At 42.4% G+C, this 14,899-nt stretch overlaps 1 protein-coding gene across 2 annotated transcripts in view; it reads left to right on the forward strand.

The window, feature by feature from the left end:
- Positions 1–1,522: 1,522 nt before the first annotated feature.
- ADAMTS20 (ADAM metallopeptidase with thrombospondin type 1 motif 20) overlaps positions 1,523–14,899 on the forward strand; it is a 195,643-nt gene continuing 182,266 nt past the window's right edge. For both annotated transcript variants that reach the window (XM_060166513.1, XM_060166514.1), the window contains exons 1-2: positions 1,523–1,613; positions 2,194–2,555. In XM_060166513.1, the coding sequence (XP_060022496.1) occupies positions 1,523–1,613; positions 2,194–2,555 (453 nt within the window). The remainder of the gene's footprint in view (positions 1,614–2,193; positions 2,556–14,899) is intronic.

The raw sequence follows: 14,899 nt of genomic DNA on the forward strand, positions 1-14,899 counted from the left end.
GGTCAACTCAGAGCAAACAGAATTTTCATTGTTGTGAGCTCACAGGAGAAAGGGCAGCCAGGGACTAAATTGAGAGTGTATTCCTTTGTGTTCGTGAAGAGTTACCCATATAATTCCTTTACTTTTTATACTCATATTCTTTCTCTCCCTTGGTTGGATTTCCACAATATCTGACCACTTCCACTTCATTTTTTTTTTTTTCCATACTGGTTATAGGGAGAAACAGTTATGTAACCTGCAAATCAAACAGGTGGATTTGGGAAATGAGGAAGGAGTTCTGAAATGATGACTGCTTTCTGTTGCCATTGAGGTTTATCCAATTTAACAGACACAAGATGACTCAACTGGATTCAGAGCTACAATAATTGCTGAGGAAGATTACTGTGGATACATGGGGTCATTTGGATATTATAAACAAAAGACATATGAATACTGTGAAACTACCAGCAGAAAGTCTCATAAAAACAATGATCCAGGGGCAGATCCAAGTTTCATGGGGCTTGACATTTATATAATTTTGGGGGGCCCTTTATACAAAATTAAGTACAAAAATGAATACTGAAATGAAAAAAGTCACAATAAGTTACTGGAACTTTGGAGACTGAGATCCTTTTTTCTCTGGCAACTGCTAGAAATTCTCACCCAGAAGTGTTTGCTGATTGCAACCTCACCTTTGCTTTCCCCTCCAACACTGAAACTCACAACAACCCCCCGGGTGCACAGGGGTATTTGCAAATGAGGCCTGGCCATTAAGCTTCGCTGGTAGCATCCTCTGCCTACAAGAATTTTCCGCTGTAGCTTACTTTATCTTGTTTGAGAAGCCTAAAATTACCGTGAAACATGACAGAAACTTTCCTTCTGATGCTTGCCATTTCATTGTAAGAACTAAAACCTCGCACACCTATCCCCTATCTGGACCTCGGCCGCGCAACTTGTATCAGTCCTAGGTTTTACGGGTACCGGGATGGTGTCCAACTGGGCCTCAGGCTACTCACCACGCTGCACGCCCACAGCCGGAGCCTGCGGCGACCGCACTCCGCTTGCGGCTAGGGGCTGGGGGCGGGCAGCGCGCCGGAGGGCGAGCCCGGGCCGCGCCTCCAGCTGATTGGCCGGGCCCGGCCCCTGGGGGCGGGCTCTCCCCCCCAGCTCGCCAGGCCCGGGGTGGCTATATTGGCACCGTTCCTGCTAGGTCGGGTCGCTTCCTCGCGCTGGGCTGGACGCAAGGAGAGGGATTCTGAGGGCTGTGCGGGCGCAGGAAGCGGAGCGAGGCTGCCGACTGCGAGCCGGAGGCTGCGGGGCTGCAGTGCGATGAAGCAGTGGCTCAGCGAGCGGAGGCTGGCGGTGTGGCGCGACGGGCCGGCCCGGGGCCGGGGCTGCTGCTCCGGAGGCTGCTGAGGCGCCGCGGCTGCCGGCGCGGAGAGCGGCAGGCGAGAGGGAGGAGAGGCAGCGGAGCGCGGGGAAGCCGGCGGGGCGGCAGGCGTCTCTGGTTGGCCTCCCCGGTCGGGATCCCCCCGGTGGAACCATGCGGGTGGCCAAGTGGCTGACGGGGCTGCTCTACCAGCTCTCGATCTTCATCACCAGGTCTTGGGAAGTTCACTTCCACCCCAGGCAGGGTAAGGTCACCGCGGGGCGCCTTCAGCAGCGTGGTGGGGCGCGTGCCCGAGTGGGACGGGCGGACGTAGGCGGGGGGAGCGGTTCTGCCCGCTGGGGGACCCTGGCCCAGCCGGGACTCTCGGGACTCCGGGATCAGTCAGCCCCAAGCATCCCCGGAGGTTGCGGCTGCGCGGTGTTTCGAGGAATCGCGCGCGGGGCACACGTTTCCCTCCGGGGACCACGCGGCGGGGACGCGTGGAGCAGGGTGGCGCGGGCGCCCGCGGGGCACGAGTTGGCGGCGGCAGGGGGGCGAAGAGGGGCGCGAGAAGGAGGTGCTGCTGAGGGCCCTGAGTGTCAGGGTCCCTGCTTGGGGAGGGTGGAGCGAATCGGGGTTGTGGGAAAGCAGGCAGGCACACTCACAGAGCGCACGTGTGTGTGTGTGCGCGCGCGCTCGCCAGCGTGTGTTCTTTCGTCGCGCCCCGCCGGGGGTATGGGGACCTGGGGCCTCGGCTCTCTGGCTGGGACGTTTGGTTGAAGAAGTTCGGCGCTGGGGAGTTGGAAACGGGTAGGGGCTCAACGGCCTTTTCGCTGTGGTTGCAGAAGCCTTGGTGAGGACACTGGCCTCCTACGAAGTGGTGACCCCCGCGCGGGTCAATGAGTTCGGCGAAGTGTTCCCAAAGAGCCACCACTTCAGCCGGAGGAAGCGCAGCGCCGAGGCGCTGGAGCCCACGCCGTTCAGGACCCACTACCGAATCCGCGCCTACGGCCAGGTCTTCCAGCTGAACCTGAGCGCCGACGCGGCCTTCCTGGCTGCCGGCTACACCGAGGTGCACTTGGGAGCCCCTGCGCTCCGGGCTGAGGAGCGCCGCACGGCGCCCCCAGACCTGCGCCACTGCTTCTACCGCGGCCAGGTCAATGCTCGGGAGGATCACACAGCCGTCTTCAGCCTTTGTGGAGGCTTGGTAAGCGCGCTCGGGTCCCTTGGCATTTTCTTGGGATCCATCCTTGCTTGTTCAGGGAGCCGGGCATTGGCTTTTCCCGAATGGGCGGTTGGTTGACCCAAGAGATCAGGGTGGGCCACCAGAGGGATTAACACCTAGATGAACCCAAGCCAGAGGCCACTCCTTTCTTGCAGTGGGGAGAAGGGTTCGGAGGATCAGCATGTCTCTCCCTGCTGGGCAAAATTGACCCTTCTGTGCAAAGCTGCGAGAAAGAGTGTCAGATGCTGAGCTAGTCAGGGAGGTGGGGAGTGGCTTTCTGCTACACAGGAAGTGTGGTTTCCAGCAGGACAGCAGCCTCCTTCATTCAGACACACCCATTCTGGACCATCTATTAAGGCAGACTCCCCTGAAGTTACTTAAATTTATTCCTTGAATGAAGAATGATAGAATGAATAGAGAATGAATAAATGAAAAGGTTTGAAAACAAAGAGTTTTTGTTTTTTTGTTTTGTTTTGTTTTGTTTTTTTTGCTACTATGGGGATGGCCATTAATCTGTGAAGTACAGGATGGGGAAAAGGTTGAATATGCCAGTTTAAAATGCACTGCACTTAAAAATGTAGAGCATCTACAAAGATCTGGTGCCAGCAAATGAGAAATGATCATTAGAGTGACAAGAGTAAAGGATGTGGATTTTGTAAAAAACCTCATTGCGGAGAGAGGAAATGAAATAAAATATTGGATTCTATGTGTTTTATTTGTTTCTCTCCCTCTAAAACAGAGGTTCTAAACTTTTTTTTTTTGCCATCAACTTTTCAGCATTCTAGGGGAAACCCAGGGCCTCCTCTCAGCATAATTTAAATGTGTAAAATAGCATACACGTTATTTAATTGGCTTCCTTTTAAATACTAACAGTAATCAAATGTTACAAGTATTAGAATTTGTGGTGTCATAATACATCCTTCTTTATTAATGCGTTAAATAATTTCTATTGGGGAGGGGACTACTTACTTCTATACTTTTGTAGTGGTAATGAGAATAAACAATCCGGATAGTTTTGTATTACATTACATTAGAGTTGAAGTAGCTATTATTTTATTGCCAACAAAGTCACAATGTCTGTGGTTTTACCTACAATCATAATTGAAGGAAATGTTATGTATCAGAGGTTAGGGAAAATAAAGATGTCTTTCTCATCCAAGTTCATGGAACCTCTGGTTGAGAACACTTACATTAAAACATATATGAACTCACTTTATCATTAACTCCTCTGATACATATGTGTTCAAGAAGAAACAACTAAGAATTTGGCTACAGGATTCTTTCCAAGTATTCTAGCTTTTGTTGGGCAAATTTTAGATGAGTTTCAGAACACCAACATTGTTTACTCTTTGATGAAGTAGAAAATTGATAACAGTTCTTTCTAGGCCAAATGTAATACTTCCTTTCAGGGTAATTGGTGTAAGATGTCTTCCTGGGTGTGAGTATTGGTCATTACTAAGTAGATTTGGAACACCTCTTTGTTCTTTTTTCTGCTATTATCTTGATATATATATGTACGTATACATATATATATATATATATATATATATACGCCTTGGACAGTTTTCTTTTCGGCTGTAGATAAGTGTAAAATGCAACATCAGAATGGCAGAAACACACTAATATTTACACAGCCATCTACACATCAAAGGAAAGAAAAATATTCTTTTTTCTAGAACCTTTCAAAATGTTTAGTTTGTCTAGAAAATTCTAGATTTACTACCACAAATTTGTCATGGTCAGTATGTTTTCTTGATTTAGTATTTAAGGCATGGAAAAAATTCCAGATGGGAAGCATTATTAGGAGTGATGTTTCTGCTCATGTTGATTCATAATTTTTGTGTAGTTCAAATTACTATTCAATATCTCCTTTTTGAAATCAAAAATCAGTTGGAAATGTTTTAAAGTCATAACAGGAGTTCATCCTTTTCCTGTCACTGTGTCAATTTGGATATAATTGTTTAGTTATCATGCATTATTAATTTGATTTATGTATGTACTTTGCTTTTGGTAGACTTACTGATATTATCAGAGTTTGATTTAACATCTAAAAACATATTTTCATACCTATGTAACTCAGCTTTATCTCCATTTCTCTGTATGTGTAGGGCTGCGTTGAGGATATCAGTCACAGCAGAGATAGAAAGTTTCCAGTAATACAGCATATAACTAGAGGTATCAGGATCTAAAAATCTTTTAGAAGTATGATCAGGACCCATTATAAGTCTAAATCACTGATGAGATTAGGGACATTTTTTTGATTTTTCTCCCTTGTGATATTAGCACTATAACGGATATTAGCTGTATATTTATGATTTTTTTATTTCTACCTTGACTCTATCCTTAGCACTCTTTAGAATAATAGTGTCATCAAATGGTGGAACTTCTGGTAGGTTTTAGAGTCCATTTATTATTATATCAGATTCCTATATTTTAGTCTCAGATTAATCTTTAGATCCAGATAAAGTTGTGTTACCCACAACCTGGAGCAGCTGAGTTTTTGCAGATCCTCCTCGATACAATGCCCAAGATGTCAGTAATGCTCACTTCCAGCCCTGCTCCTACTGCTTCCCAGCTCATCTTTGTGACTTTGCATGTGTGCGCCTGTGATGATTCAGCTTTGATTTTTGTCAGTCCATTAAACACTAAAGTTGAGATTTACTGAAGGATTTTTAGAGCCAGTTCTATTGAAGTTCTCTTTTGCTAGTTGCTCTTTGCTTTTAGTTTTGCTGTTAATCGTGAATGGATGTTGTACTTAATCAGATGCTTATCCTGAATATATTGAATGAGTGTGTGACTTCCTCATTTTTTTTCTGCTAATGTTCATTGTCATGGCTGGATTCAAGCAAATGTTGACCATTGATGAAAACTAACCTCATATAGGGCAGCAAAGTGTTCTGAGGCCTCTGTATTGTTTGGGAGGAAGGTGGGGAAATCATACTGTCCTCCAGCGCCTCTAGCCTCCGATGTCCTTTGTGCCTCAGTCTCCTTGCATTTTTTTGGCACCAGCCGCTGAATTCTGGGCCTGAGAACTTGTGGCTTTTCTTTGCTCAGTTGGGGCTCGCTGACTCTTTCCTACCTGGGCTCTCTCTGTTGCTGCGTATCCCTCTGAGTTCTGGATGCAACACCTAGTTGGCTTCTTCATGTGCAGCCTTCAACACAGGGTCACTTAGCTCCTGCTGCAGTGCTCTCTCCACATAAGGTGGTTTGCTGATGCCATTGGTAATCTTCCAGACCCCTCTAAGGCTCTGAGACCCTTCATGGCATATGAAAGTCTAGAGGGACTTGATCCCTCCCTTTGCCAAACTCTGCCACACCTCTATTTCAGTGAGTGCATGTGTGTGTGTGGGGGGGGCGGGGCTTGTAGAGGTCCGTCCCTTGAGTCCCACATAGCATGCTAAAGCACTTCTCTTGGCAGTCCTCCTAAACTATGTAACATGTCTTCTGCCTCCAGGGCCTTAAACCCTCAGTGGAGAAGTCAGTGCACATACATCTTCCCAGCCGTATCCATTGCCTCCATCGTTCTTTTCTTCCTGGAATCCACTGAGTTCCCCTTTCATATCTCATTCATTTGAGCTGTTCCCCTTCCATCTTCCCATTTGAGGTAGCATCTACCTTTCCTTTCTCTGGTGGCTACTGAGGAATGTGACTTTTAAAGGAAGGGAATACAAACCAAGTTACTACTTTCCAAGTATCTCTGTACATACAACCATTTAAAAAAATTGACATCACAACATACTTATTGATTTCATTCAGTTGCTAGTGTTGCATTAACCTCAAACATATAAACTAACATTTGCTTTTAATTTCTACACAGCTACTTTTTTTCCCCACTTCTAGAAGTCTTAGTATTTACGTGTTTTTCACTAAACCACTGAACCATGACTTGTATTGTTTAGTTTTCTTAAGTGTTTTGAGCCCAAGAACCAGAGGGGCTGAGTCTGCCAGAAATTTTCTTTTGTTTCCTGTGGGTATAACTTTTCCTTTTCTTTTTTTTTTTTTCTTTCTTTTTTTTTTTTGTTTTGCGATACGCGGGCCTCTCACTGTTGTGGCCTCTCGCGTTTTGGAGCACAGGCTCCGGACGCGCAAGCTCAGCGGCCATGGCTCACGGGCCCAGCCACTCCGCGGCATGTGGGATCTTCCTGGACCGGGGCACGAACCCGTGTTCCCTGCATCGGCAGGCGGACTCTCAACCACTGCGCCACCAGGGAAGCCCTACTTTTGCTTTTCTAATTTTTCTTTCTCTGTAACTTTTCTTTCTTCTAAGTGTAAGTATTTATCACATAATTCAAACATTTCTGATTATTTATTTTGACATTTCTAAAATCTATAGTAAATATGAAAACAGAGCCAAATCATAAAATTACCTATATGTAATATAATGGCTAGTCAAACTCTTTTTAGTTCATTGATAAAGTCACAGAATATATAGTTATCAGGCATTAATATCTCTAGATTCAACTCTAAACTTTGTTTTCATGGCCATATTATCTATTTTTTCATGATGTTGATACACTCTTGCCAAAGTAGAGGTCAGTATTCCGTAAGTTGTAATATTTGGGGCATATCCTTGTCAGAATGGCATATGTAAATTGTACAGAGGCTATTCCCAACAACCCCTGTCGCTCTACCAGCTCTCTTACATTACCTGGTTGGGTTCCCTTCTTCCAAAGGCCCTCAGGGACTAACCCGACTGCCTAGACAATTAGCTTCACTGTTTCTTGGTGGGATTTGAATCAATGCAGTCTTTTTGGTTGAAAGAAACAGTTTCCAGATGTCATAAAACCAGACATTGCATCTGGCTTATACAGTATTCTCACAGAGCAGTGGCTGTGTGTACTTTTTTGAAGTTTCTCATGTGAACCATTCTGTGGCATGTCAGGCACTAATGCCCTCTGATGACTGATTATTTAGGTGCTGTAGTACCTCCATGTTCAGACAGGAAATAAATGTATGGAAACTATCAGTAGTGTCTTTACCGGTTTTTGTCTTCTTAGAAAACTTTATTTTTTAAACTTCCTATTTGCTCAGAAGTCACATAGCCTCAGGTCATTACACATGCCATTCTGTATTCATATTTTTTTGTTGGAAAACTCATAAGGATCCCTTTTAGTTATTCCTATACTTAGTCAAATACTCAAGCAACAGTAGGGAGAATTTCTTATGCCTCTACCTTTAACATTCGCGTGTTAGCCTAGGTCCTCCACGAAGCCGATAGTAAGGTGGGATTAAATGTGCAAAGAGTTTAATAGGGGAAGTGTCTGTGTTAGAAAAAAGGAGCGAGCAGTGGAGTCTGAAACAGGTGAAGAGAGGATGAAAATGTTGGGTAGAAGCATCCCAGGCTTCCGGGCAGTCTAAGCAAGGTTCAGCAAAGCACCCCTCAAGCCAGATTTGCCTGGGACAACGGTGCCTTGCCTCCTAAGAATGAGTTTCCCCTTCGTATCCTTGCCACACTCAGTTACTGTCTGGGGTGGTGCACGGGAGATATGGCTGGGGCACACGCACGGATGGATCTCAAAACCTGGAGTGGGGGTCCTTGGTCAATTATGCTCAGCATTCTCAGGGCCACCACATAGTGACCCCGGGCACATGTACACACACTCAATGAAAATAGTCTGTTAAATACTGTTAACAGAGGCGTACAAGGAGTGCTGGGTGAACTTTGAGGAAGGAGGGAGGAAGAGTGTTATGAGACCTGGGCTGGAAGAGGCTTCTCAGCTGGACTTTGAGGGATGAATAAACATTTGGGGATGTGAAAATTCAAGGGCTTCTTGTGGGTCTCTGCAGCTGAAGAGTAGGGTGCATTAGGAGGTGAGGGTGAAAGGTAAGGTTGAAGTCAGATTAAGGCCTGAATGTACTGCGAAAGCGTGAAGGCTTAGACTGTAGATGGTGGGTTAGTTTGATGTGTTGGGAGGGGTCTGCCCTTATGCACCATGGTGCAAGGAGCAGGGGAGGCAGCGAGGTGCTGAGGAGATCGCCACTGCAGTAAGGAAGAGCAGGGAATGGGAGCCGCAGGAAGCAATGTGGTTGCAGTGGCGAGAAGAATTGGGTCCCTGTGGAAGGTGCACTATGAGACCAGTGGTTCTCAACTGGGGCAGTTTTGTCCCCCCGGGGAACATTTGGCAGAGTCTGGGGACACTCGGTTGTCACAGCTGTGCAGGGGCAAGGGAAGCTACTGGCATCGGGTGGGTAGAGGCCAGGGATGTTGCTAAACATCCAACAATGCCCAGAATAGCCTCCTACAATGAAGAATTATCAAAATGTCAGTAGTGCTGAAGTTAAGCCACCTTGTAGGAGACCCATTAGAATTTTGAACCAGAAGAGCAGACAACCAAAATGGTTCTAATGACTCTGACTTAAATGACTGAGTGATCCTGTAGCCATTAACCAGGAAAGTTAATAACAGGAGAGGTGCCAAGAAAGAGATACTTATTCTAGAAACATTTGTTTGATTCTCTCATAGGTTTACTTTAATCTTCATAATGGTTTGAATTTATATTTACTCTTCTTTTTGTCTAGAATGTCCTTTGCCTTAAACTCCTACTCATCTTTCCAGATCCATCCTGAGCCTTCTTTTCTTTGTCCCATCTTCTCTACAAAGAGCTGACCAGGTTGTATACATATATCTTTGTTAAGTAATATTACTTTATAACATTTTGACAATATATCATGAACATCTTTCCATTATATACCTACAGAGTAGTTTTTTATCATTTCTTACTGTTTTAAATTTCTAATTGTTATAATGACTTTGGGCTTTATGTCTCTGCAGATGTTTTAGTAAGAGGATGGCAGAGGCTGTCCTGAGAACCACTACCTGGACCCCACAGGTCAAAGAAATGTGGCCATTTCTTTGACAGTTCTCTCCACTTTTAGTGAGTTCATGTGACCTCAAATATACCTCAGTGCCTACAAAAAAGAGAAATGTTACAGAATTCACTCCTTGTTAGTGATGTTGCTGGGACACTATTTATGTAGCTGAATCATTTGGCTGCACGAATCTCGGGTAGATGAGTCCAGAGTCTGTCTTATTTTCTTGATCCTCATGGGTAGGGGTGTGGTGAGAGAGCAGTGTCTTTTTAGGTGAGTATCAGCAATGTTTCCTCTCACATTTATACTGGAGATCTGGAATTGCCCTGTGGAATGGGGAATAAAGAATGCTACTAGAGGAGAGAAGACTCTCTTTTCAAAAACTTTGCAATGAATCTTCTGCTTTAGGCTTCTGTGGCCAATTACATATTCTTCATATCATCGATTCATTCATTCAATGTGTGCTTATGTATAATACGCTATTTCCTAGGTGTGGTCAGTGGTGTTATAATGAGGAACTGTCAGGGGAAAATATCTTTTGCATTGAACAGAGTACCCTAAAATAAAGATGAATCTCAGAGTTAATCTTCATGACCTTTTATTACATAACACTTACCCTCTGCTTAGGGTAAAAAAGGGTAGCTGTAACATTTGTGTTTTTAGTGGAGACTTTTCCATCCTATATCAAACTACACTCACTTTCAAAACAGTTACTGACATCATTTTAACACACATTGTCTTTCTAAGGAAGTTAGGTAGATAGAATTATTTGTTTTGTTTTATAAGTCATGGAACTGAGGTTTGAGATGTGAAGTGGCTTGCCCAAGATTCCATGAGTGCAGACCCAGGACTCATACTCAGGCTTTCTTATTACAAATAGCATCAGACTGATTCTAATATGACATATGATTAAAGATTGAGAAACTAAACATTTTAGTCTTCATGGTAGTAATTACCAGTGATTCAGTCCTTAAATGAAAATCCAATTTTATTAATAGTTGAGAGCAATCTGTTACTAAAATAAATTCTCGGTATTGGCTCTAAATAATTGCCTTGTTTAATAGTACCTTTATTTTGAACTAGTTCTATAGCCACCAGTGCTTATGTGATAACTGTAAATGATTTGGGAAAAGAGTCCAAATGGTTTACATTTTGTGCTTGTTGTTTTTACCCTTTAATAAAATCTGAGAGTACATTATTATTGGTGGCTGTAATACATGTGTTTGCCATGTATTTAGGGAAAAGTATATGAATGAATGTCAAAATACTGAAATAAGAACAGTTTGGAAAAACTATTGTGTAAAAATTCTCTAAACATAAAAATTTTGACCTCTGAGAGTAAATTGGAAACAGTTGCATAATCACTTGCTGCCTTGGCAAATGGAAGATCATTGCTTCAAGTAAATGGGGACCCTTTGCCCAAGTGAAAACTAGTTATGCTACTTTTAATAGTCATCAAAAGAAAGACTTTGGAATTTGATTGGCATTTCTCATGAATCAAATTGCAGTGCCCCTCCGCAGATAGGCAGGTTGCTAAAAATATGGCATGATCTAAATATAATTCTACGAACCACCTGTTTTATTAAGTCCTCCAATGCCTTACGAGGTTCCTTTCCAAGTTGAAAAAAAAAATTAAGTGCTTCCTTAGGAGCCTTTAGGCAAAGCTCTAATATTTTTATTTTTTGAAGAGAAAGTCCTCTGCAGTGGGGTGGCTTATAGAAAAATGGCTGGAAGCAAAATGCTTTTAAGTCCTTCATTGATAAATACGGGCAAACCCCTTTGAGGACAAATTATTTTTTCTTGAAATTACTCTTTTAAGCATGAGGTTTTGTTGAAGAAAAGGCCTCTGAGTTATAAAGGCAGTATTATTAGCAGGCTAGAGTGTTCTAGCATGACTAAAGGAAGTGCTGATGGACTCGAAACAACTATATTCATCTTTCACTTGGGAGTGCAGGTTGGACCCATGTGTGGGTTTATTGGAACATTATCACAGAAGTACCCCATAGTCAGAGTTTGATCCAAAAGGTATATAAAAAAAGTTTTCAAGGTATAGATATTTACAGTATTGTTTGGGGAAAGTGTGACATTATTCAAAATAGTTTTGGGATGAGTAACAAGCTGCCTCATTCCTATTTGTATCTTTTACCAGGATGCTATCACATTTCTTCTGCTCAGCATGCTTTTTAAAAAAGGTAGAAAGTGATTTTTTCCCATGGGTCCATTTACTCAAGTTTCAAAAGTAGTCTGTGTTACCTCTAAGTATAGTTAATTATTTTTTCTGGGAAAGCAAAGCTGGAATTTTGGTATGTATTGAAAATAAGGGATTTGTAGTTATATTTGGAAAATAAACACTGGTAGAATGAATGAAATATGCTAGAGTATAGTATAGTAGAAAAGTATCTAAGAAATAGATGAATTCTTTATAAACTTTTCTATTTTACAGACTAGAATTTCAGTATATCTGATGGAATTTCCTTAATTTTTAAGCCTTTTAAAAATGTGTAATCCTAATATACTAGCACATTATGTAACCAAGAGCACCTACACATTTTACTTTTCAGCATTAAAAGAAAACAAAATCATGTAACTATATCTCAGACAAGTCCCTAAACTATTGTAACTTAAGAATATTAGAGGGAAAAAAAAAAGGATTACTAAAGGGTATATGGGGGGAAAATCAGGTACTTTACCATGTTACCAAAATGTTTATTTCGGGCTTCCCTGGTGGTGCAGTGGTTAAGAATCTGCCTGCCAATGCAGGGGACATGGGCTTGAGCCCTGGTCCGGGAAGATCCCACATGCCATGGAGCAACTAAGCCCGTGAGCCACAACTACTGAAGCCCGTGTGCCTAGAGCCCGGGCTCCGCACCAAGAGAAACCACCACAATGAGAAGCCCACGCACTGCAACGAAGAGTAGCCCCTGCTCGCTGCAACTAGAGAAAGCCCACGTGAAGCAACAAAGACCCAACACAGCCAAAAATAAAATAAATAGATAAATTTATTTAAAAAAATGTTTATTTCTACAGATATGTGTTGAGTGCCTGCTACGTCTCAGGCAATGTTTTAGGTTTGGGAACTGTAAAAATAGTAAAGCCTTTGGTACCTTTAAGGAGAGGTTGATGTGGTAATAATTATGAATGTAAAGAAGAATTTATGACTATAATTGCCCTAATCATTTAAACAGCTTGCAGTGACTATTCAGTTAAAATAGTGATTTACATATGCTCTTTACAATGGAATTTAAAGCAACAATTTCAAAGTTATTATCCCTAAATAATTTAAAGATAATTAAGAAATGAAAATGAAGCCTCATTCACTAAAACTGTGCTTATCATAGCATCCATAATTTAGTTATTCATTTCTGAATTGGTTTTTCACAGAAATACGCTTTTCTAAGTGGAAACTTGCCAAGTTTTACATGTAGGTAAATGTACCTTTGTGTATTTGGAGGCGTGATGAGTGCTTTCCAGTGTCAAGCATAATGAGTGCAGCCTGCCCCTACCTGTTGAGCTTCTGCTGTGTATCCCCTTGTTGGCAAAGTTTCAACCTCACTGTTCTCTGTCACTTGAACCTGCCAAGCTTTCCCCGTCACTGGGCCTTTCAGTCACCGCTCTGCTGTTTGCAGTGTTCTCCCAGAGTTTTCCATGGCTCCCCCCTCGTTATTCTAGCCTCAGCCTAGAGTGCCTCCCCCCACCCTCTGGGATTCTCTGTCTCCTTGCCTTATTTTCTTTATTGTACTTGTTACCACCAGGCATATTACATCTTTATTATCTGTCTTTTCCCATGTAAGTATGAATTCTTGGAGGGCAGGGATTTTGTCATGCTCACCTCTGGATCTCTAGCCCCTAGAACTCTGCCTACTGATTAAGTAGTTTTCAGCTGTCTTGTAGGGTTTATCAAAATTGGCGTATGATCACTAGCACAGTGCATTGGGTTAAGGCACGAACTGTGGAGCCAGCCTAACTGGGGTCACATCTTGGTCCTGTCACTTACTAGGTGTAAGCCTTGGACAAGGTACTTAACCTCACTGTTCCTCATTCATCTCACCTGTAAAGTGGGGATAATAATAACTTACCTCAGTTATTATTAGGTGGAAATAAATTATAAGTGTATAGGAATGATGTCTGCTGTATAGATCCGAGTTAGCTATTGAAATTATGATTAATGCCTACCCTCACCAAACTAGAGAAAGAGATTTATTGATCAGAGCTGACCATTTGAGGGATTCTTTCCACTCTCTTGACTACCAGTGGGTGCAAGTTCTTTCTGTTTCATCCCTTGCTGTCTTAGCAGCTGCACAAAGATATTATTTAATCTTCTGAAGTTATTGCTTTGACTATCCTTCCTCCTCCCATTTCTCTTCAAACCTCTTGATAATTCACCAATGGAGCCCTTCTCAGAATGTTTTCAAGTGCCTAAGATAAATTACAAAATAAACCAATTTTATTGAAATACAGTTATCAGGATATTAAAAATAATTATGTAAAATTTTACCTATTATCACATTAAATAAGATCTAATGGCAGATCTAATAACACAGTTGTTGAGCATAAACAATATTTTGAGATCTCAAACATCTTCACGTGATGAAAATATCTGCTCTCCACTGGCAACATCACTGGGATTTGTTGCCTACATTCACAGTTGAAGAAAATTCTAACTTTCAGCTATAGGTTCATGGTAATAAAAATGCAATTTTTTTCTCACCTGCTTATGGACTCTTTTTATTATAACATTCCTACATTCAAGAGTTCATATTCTAGCTCCAGCTTGCGTGTCCAGATTTGTCCTACTTCTCTGCTCAACATAACCTGAGCTTACAAAAAGTAGGAAATAATCTCTTTCTTGGTTTAACAGATATTTATTGTGTACCACACTGGCTGTGTGTCAGGTACTGTATAAGGCAATGTAAATTCAGGGCTAGGTCTCTTCCTGTATGAAGCCTGTCTAATGAGGGAGAACAGTTATAAATAGCAAACGAATATATAACTACAACATTGTAAGTGCTCTGAAGAAGTCAAACAGTAGTAAACTCTAAAAAAGTAATTATTTTCAGGATTAGGGGTAGGGATGTGGTTACCTAGTTAGCTGGTAAAGGAAAAACTTTCTGGGTAGCTGCTCTTTGAAGCTGAGACTTGAACGATGAGATGGAGTCCACCAGGCAGGGGGCTGTGGCAGGAATGTGAGGTGAAGGGTGGGAATTGGGAACAGTGTATATGAAGTACCTGAAGTGAAAAGGATGCTATACCTAGTCCATCCTGAATCCATCTGCTTTCTCCCACCTCTACCTGTACTGTTTCTAATGAATCCTTCTAGCATTTCTTCCAGGCAAATAGAAATATTTAGGTTTTTTTTCCTTCCTTTATTACACAGTGGTAGTATACTATACATCCTGTTTTACAGTTTTATATTTTGGTATAATAATTGTATTGGAGGTCTTTCCATATCACTACATAAAATGTTTATTCTTTTTTGTCTATAACAACAAGATATTCCATTATATGGTTATACCATA

The sequence above is a fragment of the Lagenorhynchus albirostris genome, chromosome 11, assembly GCF_949774975.1.
Source record: "Lagenorhynchus albirostris chromosome 11, mLagAlb1.1, whole genome shotgun sequence".
NCBI classification, from domain to species: domain Eukaryota; kingdom Metazoa; phylum Chordata; class Mammalia; order Artiodactyla; family Delphinidae; genus Lagenorhynchus; species Lagenorhynchus albirostris.